This window comes from Taeniopygia guttata, chromosome 9 (genome assembly GCF_048771995.1).
Source record: "Taeniopygia guttata chromosome 9, bTaeGut7.mat, whole genome shotgun sequence".
Lineage (NCBI taxonomy): Eukaryota > Metazoa > Chordata > Aves > Passeriformes > Estrildidae > Taeniopygia > Taeniopygia guttata.
Window position 1 is genome coordinate 14,135,469 of NC_133034.1, and position 22,725 is coordinate 14,158,193.

Sequence of the window (22,725 nt, forward strand, 5' to 3'; positions counted from 1 at the left end):
CTTTGTTTAAAAAATTGACATGTTAATGTCACTGCATTGGAGGTATTTCACATGGCCTTTCACATGTAACCAGAGTGAATGAAAACCACTGCTTTATACCCATCTTTAAAACTGTCACGCAAAAGTATTTTAAGAATTGCCTGAGAACATCACCAAACTCTTAGTACTGATTTTTTTACAGTAAATACTGTACCACTGAATTTCCAGAGAATCAGGGGAAGTAACTGTTGAGTCATTACATAAAACCCAGTAACTGGTGTGGCCCGGGTAAGCAGGGACAGACGCTTGGCCAGGCTGACACCAGCCTTGACAAGAGTGGTGAGGTGTGCAGTCAACAGAGAATTAAACTGTGACAGCAGAGTTAGCACACTAACAGAAAATAGATGTTTTTAGGGTTTTTTCAGGTAGAGGAAGGCGTCCATCTGATTTGAGTCAGAGCAGCTCAGTGCTATGTGTGGGTGGCAGTTTTCTCATTTTGTTTTCCTCTCATTCCCTTAAACAGTGGTCACATAAGTAAATCAACTCACCAGGCCAACAAAAAACTATGTATTTTCTTTCTACCACTGTCAGAATTTCCTGCTGGATTCCCATGCTGGGCTGACTCACCCCAGAGCTGTGGGGTCACTGGAGCTGTCACAGGAAGCCCAGAGTGGTGCTGGGGTGATGTGCTGTTCTGCCAGATGGATGTAACCCCTGTTCAGTCACTGCTGGGGTTGCATGCAATGAGATGTAACAATCAATGGCTCCCTTCATCTGCAGTGGAGAAGAACTACTGGAAAAAGTAGTATGTGAAAATAAATATAGATCCTATTGTGGCTTACAAATCCTCCAAATGGTTTGCAGTGCAGAAGCAGGAAAGGGTTATTAAAAGCAGGTGTAGACAGGACAATAGGAAACATCTCCTGTCACTTCTGTCAGGCGGAGAGGAAGAGCTGAGTGACCCACTGTGGGGCTGGGGTTGTGTCCAGCACCTGAGCTGGGGTCTGCGATGGAGGCCTCAGCAGAGCCCCAGGGCACTTGTGCCTTACAGGGATTGCCCTGAGGTGATCCCCAGCCTCTCTCACCTCTGCCTACCGTACCCAGTGGTCACACTGAGATGTGCAGGGCTGCTCATCTGGCGCCTCGCTTGCCTGGCAATGTTCACCAGGGCTGGATGGAGCCAAATCACCAACAAAGCTCTTGGCCCGGTGCTGTTCCCCATCCTGTAACAATGGAGGACTGGAGGTAACACTGGACCTGACTCCACAGAGATGTCTGCTGTGTAGCTTTTAGGGGCAACACCCAGCCTCCAGTGCCTGCAGGACACCCCACGGCCAGCACACGAGGCCTGGGGACCCCGGCTCCCACCCTGAGGTGGGGTCCTGCAGCCCAACACCCACTGCCAGCCCTGTCCCAAGAGGACCCCTTGTCCTGCCCCACAGAGCCCCACATAGCCATGTCCCCAGACAGCCATGTACCCCATATCCATGTCTCCCCGCATCCTTGTCCCGCCACGGATGAATGCCCCATATCCACCTCCCCACATCCACGTCTTCCACAGCCATGTCCCCCCTCCATATCCCCACATCCATATCCCCCCATCCATGCTCCCTATAGCCATGTCCCACATCCATATCCCCACATCCATGTTCCCCATCCATATCCCCACAGCCATGTCCCCTTATCCATGTCCCCCATACATATCCCCAATGCCATGTCCCCCATCCATGTCCCCCCCCCCTCCCCCGGTGCTGCCCCGCCCCCGCCCCGCCCCTCCCGGCGAGGCCCCGCCCCCCTGCCCCGCCCCCGGCCCCGCGCGACCCCCGCTCTTCCGGCGCGGGGCGGGGCGGGCGCGTGCCGCGCCGCCGTCACTTCCGCGGCCGCCCCGCCCCGCCCCGCCCAGCGCGGCCGGCGCGTGCAGCCGGTTGGCGGCCGACCCGCTCGCGCCTCGCGAGGCAGCCGCGCGCGGCGGGCGGGGTGGGGGGGGGAGCGCCGGTCCCGCGCCGGTCCCGCGCCCGCCCCGCCGGCGATGGGGCTGCGCTGAGGCCGCCGGTGAGTGGGGCTGCGGGCACGGTACGGCACGGCCCGGCAGGTGAGGGAGGGTCCGCGGGCCTCCAGCGGCGCCCGCGGTCTCCGCCGCGCCGGGCGCGGCACGGCCGCCCGCAGCGCCCTCCAGCCGTGCCGGCCGCTCCGCCGCCCGCGGCAGCCCCCGCGGGGCGGCCCGCACGGCGCGGGCGCTCTGGCGGGGCCGGTGCCGCGGAGCGGGTCCGGGGCTGGGCGCGCGGCCGGCAGCGCGGGCGTGCGGCGGCCGCCGGTGTCCGGACACGTGCGGCGCCCGCCCGCGGGCCAGGCCGCCCCCCGCCCTGCCCAGGGCCACCCCGGGCTGGCGGGGCCCCTCGGCAGCTCGGGCGGCTCTCCCGTGCGGCTCCCTCCGTCCTCCGAGCCCGGCCCCAGTTCTGCCCGCGGTCCCGGTTACCGAGCGGCGCGCGTTCCGCCGCCTGGGCACACGTCAGCGTGCTCTGCAGTGGCGGGGTCGGTGGGGAATGCTGGTGATCGTGTGCCGAAGAGAAACTTTGGCAGCCCAGGACTCAGTGCGGCTCATCCCTTTTTCAGCACATGAGTCAGTGCGTTCTCCTGCTGCTGACAAAGGCTGTGGAGCACTTTTCCAGCAGCTGAGCTGCTGAGCCGGGGATCTCGCACTGCGAGCGCTCTGACAGCCACTGCGTCATCCCTGAGAGGAGGCCCGCTATGCCTGCTCAGGGATAAACAGCTACTGGGTGAATTAAACACTGAGACCCATGGCAGAATTGATACCGAAGGTGAAGATAAACTTGGGTATCTACACTATTGGCTCTGAAAGCTTGCTGCTACCATCAGTGCTCTGGCTTGCCTGCTGGGATCAGCCTATCCCTGCAGGTGCTGTAGTTGGAAGAGACTTTTGGAGCCTTCAGGAAGCTGAGGTAGCATAGCCTCCAGCAGTGGGAGATGGTTTACTCTAAACTGTTCTAACATGAGTGCTGATAGTTGTCTGGCCACGCTGGCTGACTGCTTCCTCCTCTGAGCTTGCCGAGTTAAAATTCGTTAATGTGTTTTCTTTGCAGTATGCACTCACTGCAATTGTATGGTGTTTTCTTAGTAAGGGCAATCAAGATCATGTTTCATTTAGCCTATTCATTACTCTGACTTTTTTTTTTTTTGTTGTAGGTGACTCAGCTGTTGTATGTATGAGATTTGTCCACACACTGGCTCTTCAGACAGGTTAGCAATATTTTTCAGCCATCAGTTCCGTCATGTTTGAAAGAATTGCTACTTCTACCTTTTCTTAAAATTTTGTGCAATGTTATCACATCCTTTAGAATACTGATTTTCTTGATCTTGTGAGAAACAGCTTTTTTGGCATTATTTAAAATTTACAGTGTAAGTGTGGTCCTCATAAACTTAATGTTCCTGTATCAGTGTCATGAGCGACAGCAGTTTATCTTTATTACACATATACTGAGGAAATGTTTGTCTTGGTGTTTGGCATGACACTGATGGCTATGTACTGCTGCTTTTGTTAGCTGCTTTTTCTTGTTGGCTAATTACAAGTACAGTTTCACAAAGTTTAAAGAAAATATGCTGTGTAAACTTTGAACTGTACAATTGACTTGGAAATTGATTAGTACTGATCTAACCTTTCTAAGAAATGTATGATTAACATGACTTAGTGGAACAAAAATGTCATCTATTGTTGGTGTAGTCACGTGTGGGAAAGAATTGTGGCTTCTGGCTACATTGAATGTTCCAGTGTGAGCACCTAGGCCAGCTGTGAAAAACTGATGTGCTCTAAGGTTATCAGTTTTTAAAATGCTTCAAAAATGAGTAAGAGAGATCTTTGTGTTAACTTTGGTTTTGCCCAAGGCTGACTGTCAGTGACACAAGGAGGTGTAAGCAGTGAAAGGGGTCTGAGCAGAGCTGCTGGACAGCAGCTGCTGCCTTCCCAAATACCTCCCAGGAGCAGTGGGGCTGTTCCAAGCTCTGCTTGGTGTCTTCCTGTAGTGCTGTCTAGACTTTGAGCATGTTTTGCTCTCTCCACTTAAATTTTTTGTTCGTTGTTTTCTAGGATCAGGCATCTGTTCCTGTATTTGTTTTTCATTTCTTCCTAGTCTGTGGAGGACACCTCATGGCATTGGTGGGCACTAATTCATCCCTAACCTGGAGAGAGGGGGGTGAAAGGTCCCAGCTGCCTGGTCAGGAAGCTCACAGTGCCTGCAAGGGAGCGTGGGGGCTGCCTAGCAGGAAGGGAAGTTGCATCATGATGCCTGAGTGATTGAGAAACTTTGTGATTCAGTCCTCTTCTGCTTCTGTGCCATGTGACAGGCATGGCGCATCAGACAAACTATTTTGCTAATAAATGATTTAAAAAGAAGGAAATAAATTTATGTATTGACATGGAACCCTCAGATTATATTTTATCATTTGCCCTGAGGAGGTACTGTCCTACTGTTTTCTGTGTGGAGTACAAAACAGCTACCAAGATGTTGATTTTCTGTGGGATGAAGACAAATTCTGCTTATTCTGTGGAAGTAAAATACCTTTATATTGGACCCAGGTCCAAGTGGAGTGTCCAGGTCATAGAGGAAATCAGTAGTAGAGCTGGGAACTGACATTGAAAGGTCAGGTTTTCATCAAGCATTTTGACCATTGCATCCTTGTTCCTTTTTCTGGAAACCTTCACATAGTGTTTGCTTTATTTCTGTAAACAAAAGAAATCTGCATCAGGGGATTACTTTGACTTAGCTTGTCCAAGGTCTGTTGTAGAAATTATTACTTCTGTTATGATTAATGTCTCTATTGAGTGCTGTGCTCAAGCATCTTCAACTGCAGACTAGGGAGTATGGTTGTAACACCTTCCTTATTTAATGTGTGTGGTAGACAGATGATGGATACCAGCATCATAAAGTCACCCCAGGACAGAGCCTGATGGTAGCTGGCATGGAGAGAAGATGTGTCATTCTTTATTGCCTTGTGAAACAAAGTCTTTTAGTTATATCTTCTAAAATTCTTGAGTTTTGGAAATTAGAAAGAAAGTGTTTCCTTAGATTTAATTTACTCAGTGCCCAAACCTTATCAATATAATGTGAACATAGGTGGTTCTTCCATTTGTGTTCAGGCTCATCTTTTCAATGTGCAAGAATTGCCTTGGAGAACAGAGCTTGTATTTAAGTTTAGATTTTTTTGGGCAGGAATTACTGGCCTCCACAGCATGGCATCTACTATGGTCAAACCTCCTTTGGGTCTGGAGTCATGTTGTTATGCAGATAAGTAGTTTTTGTGGACTTGCAGTTGCAAAAAACCTCCCAACATTCTGACTGGTGTTTGGATATGGTTATGATTAGCATGAGAAAGTGCATACAAGAGAAATCCTAGTTCAAAAATCCTAATTTCACAATAAAACATTGAAAAAAATGTTTTAAATAACAGTAATGCTTAAGTGTTGCCCTTTCGCTGTTACACAATGACCTAAAAATAGTTTTCATTCATAAAAAAGCTGCTTCCTTTGTTAAATAATCTGCATAGCAGAGAACAAAGGTTCATTTTGTAGTAAACTGTAGCTGTATTGTAGCTTCAAGTCTGACACCTTTATTCCTGATTGAAATAAGACTGTAAACTTTAAATTTTGGTAGCTGAAAAGTAGGCTTAAATAAAAAAGGATGGGTGATTTACAATTTCTGTTCAGGAGCTATGGATGTGATCTGCACAAAAAGCTGAAGTTCTGTGGTTTGCTGCCCCTTTTCTAAAATGTATATTTTCTGCAGCATCTTCATGGAGTGCTGTGGGGGGTTGGGATTGGGAAGGGGTCTCCCTGGCTGTGGAATCCTGCTGATTCCTCTGAAGTGGTGCAGTGTCAATCAGTTTCATAATCCTATCAAATTTAGTAGAATTAGCTGCATTTGCATTCATTCTGTGTTTTCATTTTTTCATTGTGTGGTTTTCATTTGAACGAATTTAGCCCTTTTTTTATGGTTCTGCTTTATTAGAATTGTGACATGGCATTGTTCATCTTAAAACGGCCCTTTGGATGTGGTAGTAGAACTGGTAGCAAGTCCATTACTTTTTAGTTGGATTGAGATTTTTTATGTGGTATTTAAGACTAAAAGATCATCCTTCAAAGTCAAAATACACAACTCTCTTTTTTGACCTTTAGCAAATTTATATGGCAGTGATATTTTCAGTTTAGAGGGTATATGCAGTAACAAAAATGGCAGCTCCTTCAGATTTTATTCTAGCTAGAAGATGTCAAAATGAAAGGTGATAAATGGCAATGGCTGAAGGCTTTTGAGAAACAGTAGTAAGAGCAGCTTAACTGACTTGGGATGCAAGAAGAAAATCTATGTAGAATGTGAAATTGAGTCACATTGTGAAGAATGTGAGAAAGACTAGTAGGGGCAGATATCACCAAGGCTGCAGTGCAAATGGAATGGCAAGTAGCAAGAGACGTAAAAGTCATCTACCTACAAAAGTAGTAGGAAGATTGGGAAATGAAGTAGGGAAGTAGTAGTAGGAAGATTGGGAAGTGCCTCACTTGATTTGGTGGGGAGTGCATGTGTCTGCAGGATGTGCAGAACATTTGAAGGGCTCAGTGCCTGTTTTGCTTGTCTTTCACATAGTGTCACGCAGGTGCTTAATCTTAGGAATATTTTTGACAAGGTAGTATTTCACACTACAGTGTACTTCCGCTGGATGTTTCTGTGCCAACTGCCCCTGATAAGTTTCACTGTACAATTCTCAAAACAGCTCAAAAGTATTACCTAGAGCTACTCAGAAGTACTAGAAGATGGCAAAGGATGAGTCTTCAGACAGCTACAAAGGAGAAGAGACAAGGAAGATAAGTGACAGTCTGACAGTTGAGTTTGTCCCAGTTTTTTTCCATCAGTTGAGATAAATAAGCAAACATTCTATTTTCAAGTACTTGGAAGATACAGCAGCATGAACTGATTTGTGGAAAAAGTAATGGTGTCTGAAATCTTGATACCTTTTTACTGCAGAGTAGAAGGCTCAGTGGCTATAGCAGAAGCCATGGAGGTTTAGTCTCCTGAATTGGTTGTTTTAAAAATGTTTTCCTCATTTTAATGGCCTCATAAGTAAATGGAGGCATGATCTAGGGGTAGATGATCCTATCTGGAGAACTGTAATTAACAATTCAGTGTTAAAATGAGAAGTTATGTTGAAGGATTCTGTCCTGGGTCCTGGCCTTTAATGAAAATATTAGTCAGCTGGCTGATTAAATGTGCTTATTAAATTCTCAGGGACTGTTTAGGAGGACATGATGAGAGTTCAAAATAACCTGAAAAAATAGCTCAACATTCAATAGGGACAAATGCAGGTACTGCACTTAGGCAGGAATTTCAGCTGTTGAAATGCAGGGTGAAGATTAACTGGTTAGCTACTAGAAAAAGGACCTGGGGGTGTACTGGATCACAAGTTGAACATGAGTCAGTGTCATGCTGTTTTGCAGAAAAGGCAAATATCTTACTGGGATGTTTAAACAGCAGTATTGTCTGAGAGATGTAAAGTTTAAATCCATTGGCTTTATTTGCTGTTGATGTACAGTCTGTGCAGACAGCATCTGTTTTGGGTGCCAAGATTGAAGAAGAATTTGGACCACTTGGAAGGAGTTCAGAATAGAGAAATGAGAGTAATCAGAGTTCAAGGAAACAACTTCATAGATGTGGAAGAAAATCCAAATTATTTTGGCAAGAGATGAGGAGTTTAGGGGGAATGTAAGAGATTTCAAGTATTTGAAAGATTTGTAAGAAGGAGATGCTATTTTCAGTGGCCATGATGAACAGTTTGAAGTGGGATTAACTTTCATCACAGAAAACACCAATTAAGTTTTCAACATTTCTCAGAGTTAACATAGAACTTTAAGAAGTCTTTACTTGTGGTCATGAAGAACAAGTTTGTCTGTTTAGAAAGAATGGAACATGGTTTAGGTTGGAGAATAGACTAAACTCACTATTACTGTCCCTTTCATCTCATTTTATAAGATTCTAGTTTTCGTTGATGTCAAGTTTGAGCCAGTGAGGAGAAACAGACAGGATTATTTTTGTCAATCTCTTGGTCGTGTCATGTAAGTGTAGATCTTGTACAGGTTTGGATGGCTAGAGCTGTGGTGCTTGTATCTGGAAACATACAGTGTTTTGGATTACTTTCTTCTCCTGTGTGCTGCCTCCTGCAAATGGAGTGAGGTTTCTTGTGCTGTAAGGATGTTCTAAACATCCTTGGTGGAGGTACTGCATGTTAGCAATTTCTGTGTGAGTTAAACCTAGAGCACTGATGAATTTCCATTAATTTTAGTAGTCTTGGTAGCTTTCAGATTACTGCTTTAGCTTCAGGTGATAATCTTACAATGTTTCTCATCCATAGTTACAAAGGTCACCTTTGGCTTTGACAAGGATCTCTTTGCAGTTCCCCTAGTGTGTTATATTCACCACTACAGGGAGCCTAGATGAGGATGGGCCCATTGCAAAGTGGAAAGTCCAGCTGCAAGTATAGCCATGCTATTTTATATATAAATGTTTTTATGCACTGTTATTATCACCTTTGATTGTCTGCAGTAGACTGCGTGGCAAAACAAAGGATCCAGCTAATCCTTGTGTTTCAGCAATTGATTTGTAATGTAACTATGAAAACTGTGTGAAAACATTCCATATAATCCTATACATTTTGCTGCCATATCATGTCTCCAAATCATAGAAGAAAAGTACAGTTCCCCTCAGGAACTCTGCCCTTAAGATCTGCTATGGTGTTTCACATCAACAATAGCAAGAGCTTATTTTCTGGAGGCTGCATTTAGTAGAGAGCAGTAGCTGAAAGGTCAGTGACAGGGATAATGGTTGGCCTCCAGTGGGGAGATTGTACACTTGAGTTGCATTACCTGCCTGACTTTACCTTTACCCTGTAATAATATTTATTGAACTGTTTAACTTTTGGGTGCAGGTTCGTTTCCTGAAAAGTCCTATTACTGTTGGCTAGAGTTTTTTTTTCTCTGAACAGAGGGGTAATTTTTCTTACCTCTGTTTCTCAAACAGCAGATCTATTTTTGTCATACAGGCATGGAGGGTTCTTAACATATCTGCTGTTGTCAGTAAGTTGTGATGGCTTGATCCAACGTCCAGTGAATTCAAAGGGTTGTTCCACTGGTTTGAGTGGTCTTTGGCTGAGGGTGCTGCTGTCTGAAAGTGGTGCTTCTGTCACTGGAGCAGTACTCCAGATCTGACAAGCCAGCAAAAAGTTCTTTTCAGTCCAACTGGTAATTCAAACAGGAACATAAAAGGGCTGTCAAATGTGCAGTCTTGCAGACTGTATTCTTTAGATTAACCCTGTCTTCAGCTCATCCATTTAGTGAGGACCTCAAAACCTTAAGTAGTGCTTTGAGAGAGAGTCCTGACATTATTTTCCTGCATTGTAGCTATGCTTTATTGCTAGAGGCAGCCTAATTAACCTTAATACTGGCAATATTGAAGACTTGTGTTGTGGTAGGGGGTAATGGTGTTGAGTCCAGTTCAGACATCCAGACTTCAAATGTCAACAGTGTATGGATGAAACACAGCTTCTGCTGTGTTACGGTTGTGCTGTTGTGATGGCTTTCTACTGCTTGGGTAAGATCAACCTGTGATGAAGGGCATGTGTCTGGAGCAGAGGCAGATGTAATGTGTCTAAGTGAACTGGAGCACTTGGAGAACCATCATTGTGCAGTCTAAGTTGGTTGAAAGTCTTGTGCTCCTAACTTCTTAATTTTTCTTAGTTAATCTACAAATTTTAATTTTTGATACCAATATAATTTGCGGTTTTTTATGAACTTGTCTTCTCCAGCAGAAATAACTTCAGTAATGAACAGGCAAAAATAAGAACACACAATTTGCATACCTTTTGTAGGGTGAGAGCACAATGGAAAGTAACTTACGGTCTTGTCAGCCTGACAGTCCATACTCAATAGCGTGCAGATGGAGTTGTTCTTATAGCACTCTTCCTTCTGCCACCTTTGCCATTACCCAGCAAAATCCCTTCCCCACAGTGATACAAGTTTTTTTAAGTAGGGAGACTGTTGGCATAATTGCATACTGAGCATGTATTAGGAGGACTTTTATACCTTAAGCTGGTACTGGTATGCTGGTTGCATTTGTAACCCCAGTTCTTATCCCATGGTCGTTTCAGTAGTGACTATCTGGTGTGTTAAATAGCAGCTGTCTCTGCTGGAGATGCTGTTCCACATAAGTCCATTGCTGGAACGGGTCATAGAAATGCCTCTGGTTTCAGAGCAGAGTATTTTGAATTAGTGGAATTAGTGTAGTCTGCACCTTGCATTTGGAACAAATGTGTAGTCTCAGTTTCCTGCTTCCTGTCATCCTCTGTTGGCATAAATGTCCGTGAAGAAATAGTATCTTAAATGCCAGAATTGTCTGTGTAGTTGAAGTGTGATAACACTTGTATGTACCATTGATGGGTGTGGTAGCAGAACTCATGCAGCCTTATAGTCAAGACAGTAGTGCTGGTTGATGAGAGGGAGAGAAGAGGAAGAATGTTTTGGGTTGAGAATATTTTGGTGCGCACTCTCAGAAAATACTATTTGTTGGCCTAGCTTAATGGAAGTAGTTCACCTTTTGTAAAGGTCATTTACTTTGGAGACTAATTTTTGGTAGTACAGACATTATGCTATACCCAGACAGTTTGCTAAGTTTGTGGGGCAGTATTTTATGGTGAATCATCTGTGTGGTGCTTTGCTCTATCCTCCCAGCTTACCTTTGCTGGATTCCTGAAAAGCGTGGTATATATCTATGTGTCCCTCTATTGGAGAACATCCTCGTTCTTTGGTTACTAACTTGATTTTAGCTAGGTTAGTGTTTTTCAATTTTGAAAGTGTGATAGTTTACACAGCTGTGAAAAAGATCTTGATACATATAACATTAGCCTGAAAGATAGTAAAAACATAGTAGCTGGTGGTTGATTCCTTTCTTAATGTCCCATAGAAATAACGTATGTCCAGAGCTTCAGTCTTTCTCAAAACATTTTTGATTATTTTGCTTATATTCAGATGAAGTAGTTGTTTGGCAGTTTGCTTTTCTGATTGCTATAGGCAAGGAGAAACTAAAGTGTATGTTCATAAAGCTAATAGAGTGAGGATCAAAATACGGGCGGAATGAATCCTCTGTGAATTTAGGAGTTCTTTGCAAGATGTTGGCAAGCTTAAAATATGCCCCAAAATAATCTTTAAAACCCCAGAAAAATCCACTTAGTAATAAATAAGATGGTAGAGTATTTGGCTCCCGAAACTCTTCAACTACAAGTCCCTGGGACTGGAGATTGTGTGCTGGGAATCATCGTTAAGTGACTCCCTCTGCTGTCTCCTTGACTGCAGGGAAAATGCACATTTGATCTGACCTTTCTGGCCCATTGTTTTGTTGCTCTATTAGCCTTCATCCCTGCTCTCTGTTCTTCCCTGGCACTGACACAGAGTATGGAGTTAATGCTACTTGGGCATTTAATGTAAGTGAAATTGTGGCAGTCCTCAGTGGTGCTTTAGGAAGCTGACCTCTGTTTTCACCTAACATTTATGAAAAAGCAAGGCTGAAGGGGGAAAGCTGGGTCAAGCATCTGGACTAGAGCTATCTGGGAAGAGGCTACTTCTGAATATTTGGCTAGATGGTGGTGATATTTCAGTTAGTGAGGTCAGTGCTGGAGGAAAAAGCGCTCCTTGATACACTTCACTTACTTGAAACATTTCAATCTTGCTTTTAAGGAAACTTTCCTCCTCACAGCTGAGAAGATGGATACAGTTGCACCTGTTAATACTGTTAAAAATTTTTATGGCTAGGAAAGAAAGAAAAGTTTTAAAGGTATTTCAAACAGAGATAAAAATGTTACTCTAGATAAGATATGTTAAGGCAGAATTTTTCCCTTAAGTTAAGCATTCAGGATAAAAGTTAACTATAAATGGATTGATAAGCAAAACCCATTAATTATGGGAGAAGCAAGATTCAAGAACTTTGCTTATGGTCATTAGGACTGAGAAGACTGCAGCAGTTGAAGGGATATCCCTTGTCAGATTTTGCAGTCTTTTTCCATTATACAGTGGAGATGTCTCCCACTGCTGATGATGAGGAAGTCATTCCCAAGGGGCACAGAAGCACTGAATAGTGTCATTTAAACAGAGCTATTTAAGGCAATGATGAAATTGATTGTAGTAGGATGTGGGGAGTTAATTTAATTTCATGGATTATAGAAGTCCTTCTCTGAAATACAACTGTTTACTAAGTCTCTGAAGCTACTCTGGGTTTGTAGGACTGTTCTGAATGATTGGGACATAGTAGCTAGATGGATGTGGGCCAAGGTTTACATTACAGGCATGGAGGCATGGAGTTAAATGTTACATGTTAAATGTTAAATGTCCTGTATGTCTGTTCTCTTCTTGTCTTTGTCAAACTTCTTTTCATGGAAACAGAGTGCAACTTTTCCCCCTTGATTTTTTTATCTTGCCTCATATGGTAGTTCTGAGGGTAAATTAATAATTTTCAGGAGTTAAGCTGTCAGGTTCTATAAATTTCTGTGCATAAAAAATTGTCCTGTACAGCAGTTCAATCTTGGAATGGAACTTGTTTGCAGATTTTTCTGTTAATTATTTCAGTTACTGTAATTTGAGATCAAAACAAATAAATTGTCATATATGACATCTTAAGTTAAATTTAATTCTTTAATACAGTCTTTTAACATTAATATTTAGTGTTGTTATGATAGAGTTTTAACAGTTTCTGTAATGCACAGTATTTCTATTGATTGACAAGTTGTTTGCACACGAGAGCTTTTTCCTTGAAGTGTTTCAGATCTAAGTTAAGTGAATGTGCCACATACTTCAGACATGGTCTCAATTTTTTATGACTATTTTAAAAAATTGTGCTTTCAGTAAACAGTAGAACCCCCTGGTTTAATGTATAGCTTTTCTTACAGAATACATTTTTAGACATTAGTTACAATTAGTACATTCTGTTATTCTGGAATATACGCTTGTGTACTTTTAGTAGTTACACAGTTGAACTTAGGAATTTTTTTGCATTTTGACTTTAGGAAACTGAAGAAGTACTGCTGGTTTGTCTGAGAAGGCTTTGCTGAAAGCAGTGAAAGGTACTAAGTCATAATTAGGATGGGAAAGGAGTGAAAACCAATTGCTTGCTTACGATGAGCATGACTGCTGTGGTCATAGTATGCCACTATATGTGCTTCTGAGGAAACAAAAGTTAAATGTCTAAACTTTAGAGGAAAGTTCATCTCTTGTGATTAGTCTAGTTGTGCTTGATGGTCTCCTTGCAGATGAAGAGAAATTTGATTCAAATGTTCTTACGCTAACCTCAAAAATATTTTCCAAGAATTTAAGAGGAAGAGGAAAAAAAGTCATTGCCTCCTTTTATTGAGCATCCATACTACAAAAGCAAATATATCCCAGGAAGCAGATACTCTACATTGCACAATAAGGCAGCAGCCACACAGGAAAGGTTGGGCTCTTGGCACAGCCCCTAAGGGGAAATGCTTCCTTGAAAGGACCCATTGTTGCTGGGTCTGGGTCTTCAGACTCCCAGTTCTCCACTGGAATGGCTGCGGGTCTCTTGGTGCTGGCATGGGGCATCTTTGCCATCCCCATTATCTAACCAGAATAGTCTTGGTTATTTAATCACATAGAAGGGCTGAGTAAAGTTCACACCTCGTGTGAGAAAGAAACTTTGGAAACAGCCTCAGTGCTCAGCTATTGAGAGCTCAGGCTGGGTGTAATGGCGCCATGCCTTACCCAAGATATTTGGAACCGTTTAACTTTCTTTTCCAAGAGCAAACAAAACATAGTCTGTGAATTCTAACCCAAATGTCTGGTATATTCTTCCAAGAGATAAAAGACCTAATAAGCATCCAGAATAAATGTATTGGATTCCCTGACTGTGGAGCAGGCCTTCTTTCCCTCATGGCAGTTAGGTAAGAGACCCAGAAATCTGAAAGGAAATGGGTAAAAACTCTGTTTCTCTGAGCCCGAGAGTAGAAACAAGCTTTGGGTGATTCTGATTTTTGGTGCTTGGTTTCCAGTTTAAAATTTTTGTTAATGTGAATAGCTGCTGCTTGAAGTAAGATAAATGATATGCTGGGAAGGTTAGGTGGTAAAACGCTTGACTAATTGTCCTTGAGATGACCAACAGCTTTCCTAAATTCTCTTCCAACATATCTTCAACTTCTTCATTGTTGCTATATTAATAACAAATTTCTAAGTGGTCTGAAAATAATGACCTGAAGACCAGTTAGAAAGTGAGTTTTGAGTGTAGTATGGGCTATAGTAGTACTTTGTTATCATGATGAATTGACATACTGAGTTTATTGTTAGATGTAGAATTATCTTTCCTTAATGTAGCCTGTACTCTACTATAAACATTGCAATTGCTCTTACAGGCAGCAAAAAGTATACTTTACAAAGAATACACTCTACAAATGTAAATACAGTTTTGGTTTGGTGATTGTTGGATACAATGGTCTTCCTTAAGCCTAAACACAGAAACAAAAGCTTGTATTATAAGAGAAAGCCTAAGATGGGAAGTGATAAAATAGGTATTGAGTGGAGGGCTTTGTTAAAATTTAGCTCGTGTACTTGTAAAATTTCCATGTATTCATTAAACTATTATGTCATTCTTATTGTTAGAGCTTGGTTAGTTGACTAAAGTGTTAAGCTTTGTTTGTAGTACAAATTATAACCTTAACTCCTTTCAAAATGCAGTTGAAGGATTTTTGATCTCTCATAGTTATTTTAGTTTGTGTGTCTTACCCGAGCATCTGTTGTACATTATGTGGATAAGTTAGTATTTAAGGGTTCAGCTGCATCAGCTCCCATTTCTGTAAGGTGCATTTCTTAGGATGAGGCTACCTCTCAAGTAGAGTATCTCTTGTGTTTGTAAACAACATGCTTGTAAAAATACAAATATGTTCAAATAGTACTGGAAGTTTTACAAGTGCATTATGTGTGTAAGGTCGTGGTAATGCATATTGAAGTAAAGGCATAACCTTTTGGTTTTTACAGTCACAAAAGTGTGATAGCCCCAGGCATTGGCTAAGTCATATATCCCCTGTAAAGGGACCTGTTTGAGTTTCAGGGTGGTCTTTGCATGGCATGGATTTTATGTTCTGCGGACTGGCAAAGAGGCTCTCTCGGATGGTGTCAGGATTGCCAGGTGGAGTGAGGTGTCTCATTGTGCTGCTGCTCAGACATGAATCCTTCCAAGTCCAGGGTGTAGCAAAATCCATCCAGCACACACCATGGCTCTGGACCTGGGTACCTGCAACAGTGAAGCAGAATTGGAGAAGCAAAAATGTAGAGTGCAGTCATACCTGTGTACAGAAGCTCCTTGGAGACTGAGAATCCGAAAAGAACAACTCAAACTCTTTCCTTAAAGGAAGTAGAGAGACTAATGATGAATCCTGATTACAGACTGTTTGGTGATAAGATGTCATAATGTGCATTTTAGCAGGACTTTCTTATAGCCGTTTGAATATATTTCAGGATTTTTAATTGCAAGTGTATTAAAACAATCCTTCTTTCATTCTCAGTAGCTGCAGATTCTACCTGTACTGTTTCAAAAGCTGCTGGGGAAAAATTTTAGGAAATAATAAATTATTTTTATAGAAGCTAAAGTAGGTTATCTTAGGTAAAAGAGACTGGAAAGTAAATACAGGACATATGTCCAAGACACCGTAGGCAGAAATTTTGATTTCATCCCTTGCAAGCTGGAAATGTTGTGTCTGAATTTGCTTTTTTGCTGATTGATTTTTAGCATGTGCAGCATATTATGAAATATGTTTTGAGAAGAATGTGCTTGTAAGTATTTTATAATCTTTTTTTTCCCCTGATCCTTACATTTTCTTAGCCTTGTGTCAAGGAAAAGATGTATTTCCTCATGTCAAGGAAAATGAACTGCCATCCCTTTCTCCTAATGGTCAACTGTCACCCAGGCTGAGTTTTCATCTTTCCTAAGAATTCAGATGTATTTTCAGATGGAATATTTTCTTAGAAGATACATTCATTCCTCTTCCTGGCCCGTTACAGCTCTTCCAGTTTGAGTGTTTCTTCAGTATTAATTTCATTACTGCCAGTATGGCAGAGATTGAGCTGGTGTTTTGTGTATGTGTAGCAACTCTTTTACCTCCATTTTAGGCCCATTGCATGAATCCCAAAAACTTTTACTATAATGTTTGGAAAAAATGGACTGTTTGGTAACTGATCTCAGTTTGTGGAAATCTCATGGTACTGTAACAAGAATAAGCCCTAGTGGTAAATGTTGCCTTTTTATGTCTGATCCCTTGTAGGGTTGATTTCTTCTTGGTGTTGAAAATATGGCTCTAAGGTGCAGAAATTTTGAATTTCTGAGTGACTAAGTAATGTTTTGCTTTCAAATTGCAAAAAAGCCCCATTTTTTCCTGTGTTTTGGCAGATAGCTGGAATACAGTTGCAGAAATTTTGAATTTCTGAGTGACTAAGTAATGTTTTGCTTTCAAATTGCAAAAAAGCCCCATTTTTTCCTGTGTTTTGGCAGATAGCTGGAATACAGTTGAAGATTATGACTTTCAAGGTGTTTTTTATTCAGAAATATGAAAGGCTTTTCATGAAATTGGGCTATTTAAAAACTTAATTTTTTATAACAGTGGTGTTAGGTGGCTCTTAGTGGAGGATGTAGTTGTTGTAAATAAATTCTGAAAGAGGAGTTTTAGCCCTTTAGTAACCTGTTTGGACCCAGAATAGCTCAGATGTCAGGAATAGAAATTGGGTTTGATTGTTTTCTAGACAGGTCAGTCCGGGTTTTTTTTTTGTTCTTAATTTTCTTCCTGTATTAGTTTACTTTGATTTGTTTATTGAGAGTAATTACATGGAATGGGGAAGAAGATTTACTTGTATTAATCTTTGCACAGAGGTGAATTTGAAATTTGGCCTCTTACATGTCTCTTGCTTTTTCTGTCTGCCTTGCTACATCTTTGCTTTGCCTTTTGTATTCTTACCAAAGCAGAGCTGGTTGAGCCTTGCCTTGACAGAAAAGTACCTAGTTTCTGTGATGTTCAGGTAGTGACAAAGTTCACTTTCTTAGCTTTGTAGCACTTGGTCTCTAAAGGTCATCTGCTCTGGTGTGATTGCTTCACTATGCTCTGTGATAAACTGCAAAATGCTGAGAGTGAGAAATGCGTGCATTTCTGACCTGCTGCCTTCAGCTCCTCGAAATGAATGTTGTTGTCTTCACTCGCAAGCACTGTAAATACAAGGAAGGGTTTGGTCAGAAGCATAGATGCTTTTAGCTGGGCAGATAGTATCAGGGCTTGTGCCTAGCCCTGCGAGTGTCTGCAGCTCCTGGGGAGGCATTTGTTGTTTGAATAGAAGGAGCTGGACCGGGCGGCTGATGCCTGGAAGCGCAGCCTCCGCGCCAGCCCGGCCACAGTCTTGCAATTGTTCAGCCACACTGGAGGGAAGAGGGAAAAAAAAAAAGCATTCCAAGCAGTGCCAAATTTTCTTTGATATGTTAATCTTTTGATAACAGTTTGAAAAGCCCTTGGAGACTTTTTTTAGATTTTAGACAAAATAGTTCATTTGTCAGGACTTCCCTTGTAGATAGGGTCTCCGTTATTAAGAACTGCCTCAAGAACTGCCGCGCTAACTCTTGGTAACAAAAGCAAGTGCAGAGGACAGGCTGCTGGACTGCTCGTTGGTAAGAGAAACTATTAGTTGTCACAGGACTTTTTATAAAAATCTGAAAAGAATAAAGTAGGGAGCATTTAAGATACAAATGTGGAAGTTTACTCATCTATTTTAAGCAGACAGATGATAAGAGCATAAGCAAAATTAATAACTTGATAATTTTTTTATATGTATCCATACCTGGATTTTAAAGATTTCAGCTTTAAAAATTATATTTTAATCTGAGAAATTGGTTTAAATTACCCAGTGGTTGCAGGAGATATCAGAAGTTTCTTCTTTGGAGCTGTAATTTGCCCAGACTTAAAAAATTTTCTCTTGAAGCTATGAAACTTCCATTTATATTGAAAAACCGGAAGAATAAACAGATGGCAACAACGTGTGTATTATTTAGTTTTTTAAGGATTGTGGAATTGGGGCAAATGTTGAGGGAAACAGAGGGTAGATTGTCTTTGCTTCCCACCCCAAAAATCAAACTCTAAGAGTAAAATTTGCACTGAAGTAGTTTACTAATTATGCCAGCTGTTAGAAAACTGACTTGAGGTAAGCCAGTAGTCCTTCGAAAGTGTGGCTTGCAGAAGTCTTCAGGTGTACTGATGGAGACTAGCTCTGGTGCTTTTAGAACAATTTCCTTAATAAACTTGCACCTGTTGCTACAAATGTTTGTTACTTACAAATATTTTAGTACAATTGCTTGGTATCCTGGTTGTTTAGTCAGGATAGATGAACAAATACGGAGTGGTATAGTGATTGAGAAAAAGCGCAGCATTTTCTTCATTATGAGAGATGCATATAGTTTTAAACTCTGTACACCACTGTAATTTATTCAGTGATCCAATTTGTGGTTTATTTTAGCTCCAAAATAGTATCAGCTTAAGTCTGAAGTTGCAGGTGCTGTCCTGTTCACAGCTGCACACTCTTCAAGACATTAACAAATTGGAAATGCTGTTCAACTTAATTTTTATATACTGTGTTTTGCAGAGTTGCAGATTTACTGTTTAAGCTTGTGACTCAAAGTTATGCTCTTAGAAGTACTTACAGTTCAGAGGCTCTTTAGCTGATGCTCTTCAGCTGATTTTTAGACCATTTGTTGAATTTATACCTACATTGCTACAAAATGTTGCAAGAGATTTCATTCTCTTAATCTCAGTGGCAAACTGCCTTTTCTTTTACAGACCTTTTTGATATTTCCTACTACTCTGACTAGAATATGCTTAGCTATACAATAGCAACTCAATAAGTAAAATTTTGAGCAATAGTAAAAATTATGAAAGTGATAGTAACTTTCAGCATCTCCATTGGTTGTAAGTCTTCGTCCTTTAAAAGGTTCCTATTTTCAATTTGTTAAAAGGGGCAGAGGATTTCTCTGTCTATTCACTCCAGGACCAAAGAGAGGCTGAGTAGCAGCCTGTGATGTACATCTGAGGCACATTATATTTGGATATTCCCATGTTCATACTGCTTATTGCAAGCAGATTTCCACCTCACTTCAATTTGAGTACTAGTAAAATGTCATACTCTCTCATTTGGTCTGAAAAGACCAAGTTTTATATTTAAATCTTTAATTAAAGATTTCAAGTAATGAAATGTTTAATTCCCCATCATATTATAGAAGGAAAGAAGTAAAACTCAAATGCAGATTGCTAAAGTCTCTTCAGAATTGGTAAGGTTTTTCAGTCTGACCCAGCAGCCTGAAGTCACCCAAGGAGGCAGTCCTGGGGAGTCCATGTGGTGGTGTTCAACCCCAGCTTTCAGCAAGGCAATGGGAGACAAACCAAAGAACTTACCCCTTTGAACTCATGGTGCCATGCTTGGGCTGATGGTGTGCCAGAAGAGATATGATAGAAGGGACAGTGCAGTTCTTTGTTGTGGCATAGGAATAATTTTCGTGATCCATCAATGAGGAAATTATTTCTACAATGATTTTTAAGTTTAGAGATTTGAATTGGAGTTTAATATGGAAAATTACCAGCAGTATCTGCCATGTTGAGAACGTGTGTTAGTTGAAGGTTATTCAGTAAATGAGTCTGTATAAAATAATGCAGATGGAGCTAATGATGTGAGTCAGAAATAGCCTCCTAATTCTCCTCATGTATTCCCTGTCTGATTCTACCCAGCTGTTCAAAGAGCTTACTGAAACACAGGAATTATTGCTAGTGTTGAGATTCCCTTTCATACTTCTTCAGACCCACAACTTGATGTTCATTCCCATTGCCTAAATGAAGGCAATTGCACTTCTCTCTCATACTGCCATGGTGTCCCATAAGGTCCCTGTGCTGACATATTGGCCAAATGGAAATCTTAGTTGAGATCCATTGATCTGGAAGCTATTTGAATTTATTTTTCTGCCTGGTGCTTTCCTGTCTCAAGTTCCTACTTGATATGTCCATCAGGGTTGCAGAATTGCTTGTAGAACCCTTTTTGATGTTACTGTACATCAGAGCAGGGAAGTGTGTGCTTGTTTAAGAGCAGACTAGCTCAAGTATGATTAACCTAATAATTCTTTTCTGGACCTGTGAATTCTATTAGAAGTATAATTCTGTAAATACACAGAACATTTCCTGGCTGCATGACTTTTTGATTGAAAATGTGTTTTGTAGGGTGTACATAAAGTTGTTTGATGTAATTAATTCAGAGATTGTCCTCAGGAGCTTTCTTAGCAGTACTGTGTTGATTTAGGACAGATTTTTAACTGATTATATGTATTATCTATATCTTTCCCAGGATAGAAAGCTCCTTAGTTAAAAAAAGTTGCAGTTTAAATGAAAGTTTGGTTTAGAACTTTAATGACTTGTGTGGCTTAATATCCAAATAAATCTGCAGTGAAATTAGAGTATAGCAATAGAAAGCTTTCAACTTAACAAGGGAAGGTGTGAGCTGATGTTCCAATCAAAGGAGGCAGTTGTTGCCAAGTTGGGTTCCTTCCATTCAGAACAAAATGCCAACTGTATCAAGCACTCCATTTATGAAGTACTGAGCTTCTTCTCACCTGAAACTCAGCTTTGTGCTGTGATGCAGTTCTCTCCTTTGAGTGTGTGTTTCTTCTACTAGGACCTTATTCAGCTGTGGGAATAGATCTCTGAGGAGATCCCGTTTTGGGTAGCAAAAGAAACCTTTCCTGTTAGGTTCCTGCTTCATTTATTGGGTTAAGTGGGAAGGAGATTGTGGGTGGCAGAAAACACGTGTGGATGTGATGCTGTAGATAAGCTGCAGGAGATGGGAGGAGGGACCCTTAGAAGCTGGCATTGCTGGTGAATGTAAGTGCATGGATCCACGGGCTGGCTTTGAGAGCATCTGACTTGTAGTCTGGTGATTTGGTTTGTGAAAATGTTGGGGAGTTAATGACAGAGAAGTTGGTAGTAATTGTACTTATTGTGCTATCTAATACTAATAACAGCCTGAAAAAGGACAATTAGAGTAGCTACTTGTGCTGTGACTTAATACTTGAGCACTGGTTATAAGCTGTGGTAGTAAGTGCTGTCTTCTGAGAGACTTATGTATGTGCAGTAAATAAAATTAAAGGCTGTACCATGTCAGTGCAGAGAATTGTAGTTAATCTATGTCTTGGCAGGTGAGCACTGGCTATTTAGTGATTTTAATTGTGGTAGTTGTTTGTTCCTGTGCATTAATTATAAATTGTATACAATTAACAAGTACAGGGATGCCCAAATGAAGGTTAGATGCAGTTTTAATTTCAAAATTTGGTTTTTGGTAGCTCAGATTTTTCTTGCTTATGTGATGAGGAAAATTCTGATAAGCCTCACTGTATTTAGCCTTTGTTTGTAGCTCTCCTCTTTTGGAGTAGGGATCTGTGTGCACTACATTCATCTCATAGACAGTGCCATATTTTTTCCATGCCTTTTCTTATTCATGAAATTTGTGATCATAATCTGTCTTCAGAGCAGCTCTCAAGATCAGCAACTGTGAGAGATTTTGATGTGAATTGAATAGTAGAGGAATTGGAAAGAAGGGGAAAGACTGACCAAAAAGCATGTCTTGATTTAGAAATAATGAACTGGGGACTAAATGTTTTTGAGCAAGTATTTGTTCTGCTCAGATAAGAAGTGTAGATCTCAGGGGTACTGTGCCTTTCCTCTTGAAGGATAGCCTGACTTCTGAAAGCATCTGATTAGGGCCATTACATATAGAGTGATACAAATGTGTAATATTTACCTACTTTTGAGCTTTTTTTTTTTTTTTTTTAACAGGTTTAATTTACACTTCCATCATGAAGCTTGTAGAATGTACCAAAACCTGCTTGCTGCATGTAGAATGTAGCCAAGTTAAATTGGTACAAGCTTCTTCTTCCTCCTCTTTTAAGGCCTGATGTTTCTGCAGTATTTCATTATAGACCTCCTTGGATAGTTGCTTCTAGAAACTAGTAACAGTGCAAATTGAAGATAAACATTAATACTTCGTCAGTGTTGTGTTTTATATATGCACTTACTGAAAGTAACTTGGAACAACCTAAAATTTCGGTGTAAAATCAGTAATGTTGCTTCCATTTTTAATTCTTGTCTTGTTGAAGGTCTTCCATATCTCAAGTCAAGAAGTTCCATATCATGCTAAACATGGAGAAAGAAGAAAAGAAATATGTCAATAAAGCAGAGGAAGATGAGATGGTAATGAATTCTGTTAATCTTTTTTTATACAATGAAAGAAACATATTTGCAGGGTTTTCTGCTTAAAGGGGGCATATTACATCGGGAAGTGGATTGTCTCAGTTTAAATCAATTCAGCAATTTTATAAGATTATCCTTGGCAATATTTTTTGGTATTAAGAAATTTGTCTTGGGATAGGAAATGTTTTTGTTAAGGTCAGTAGTCCAATAGATAATACATTTTAATGTTTAATATTTCTGCTTTTACACATGAAAATGGAAACAAAGTGAGCTGTGTTTTGGTTTTTTTTATTATTACCATTATTTTAATGTTCTTTGGTTACTTGGAGTTTCTTCCCTCCAAATCCTGGAGATTTTTTTTTTGTATTTTTAAAACAGGTTAAT

At 41.0% G+C, this 22,725-nt stretch overlaps 1 protein-coding gene across 5 annotated transcripts in view; it reads left to right on the forward strand.

The window, feature by feature from the left end:
* Window positions 1-1,858: 1,858 nt before the first annotated feature.
* Window positions 1,859-22,725, forward strand: part of ATP13A3 (ATPase 13A3) — a 57,254-nt gene continuing 36,387 nt past the window's right edge. For 2 of the 5 annotated variants that reach the window (XM_030279891.4, XM_072933235.1), the window contains exons 1-3: window positions 1,859-2,031; window positions 3,184-3,237; window positions 22,248-22,341. In XM_030279891.4, the coding sequence (XP_030135751.3) occupies window positions 3,200-3,237; window positions 22,248-22,341 (132 nt within the window). In that variant the 5' untranslated portion in view covers window positions 1,859-2,031; window positions 3,184-3,199. Of the gene's footprint in view, window positions 2,072-2,252; window positions 2,940-3,183; window positions 3,238-4,081; window positions 4,151-22,247; window positions 22,342-22,725 lie in introns of those variants that run through there. The other 3 variants (XM_072933234.1, XM_030279892.4, XM_030279893.4) reach the window with 3 other exon arrangements.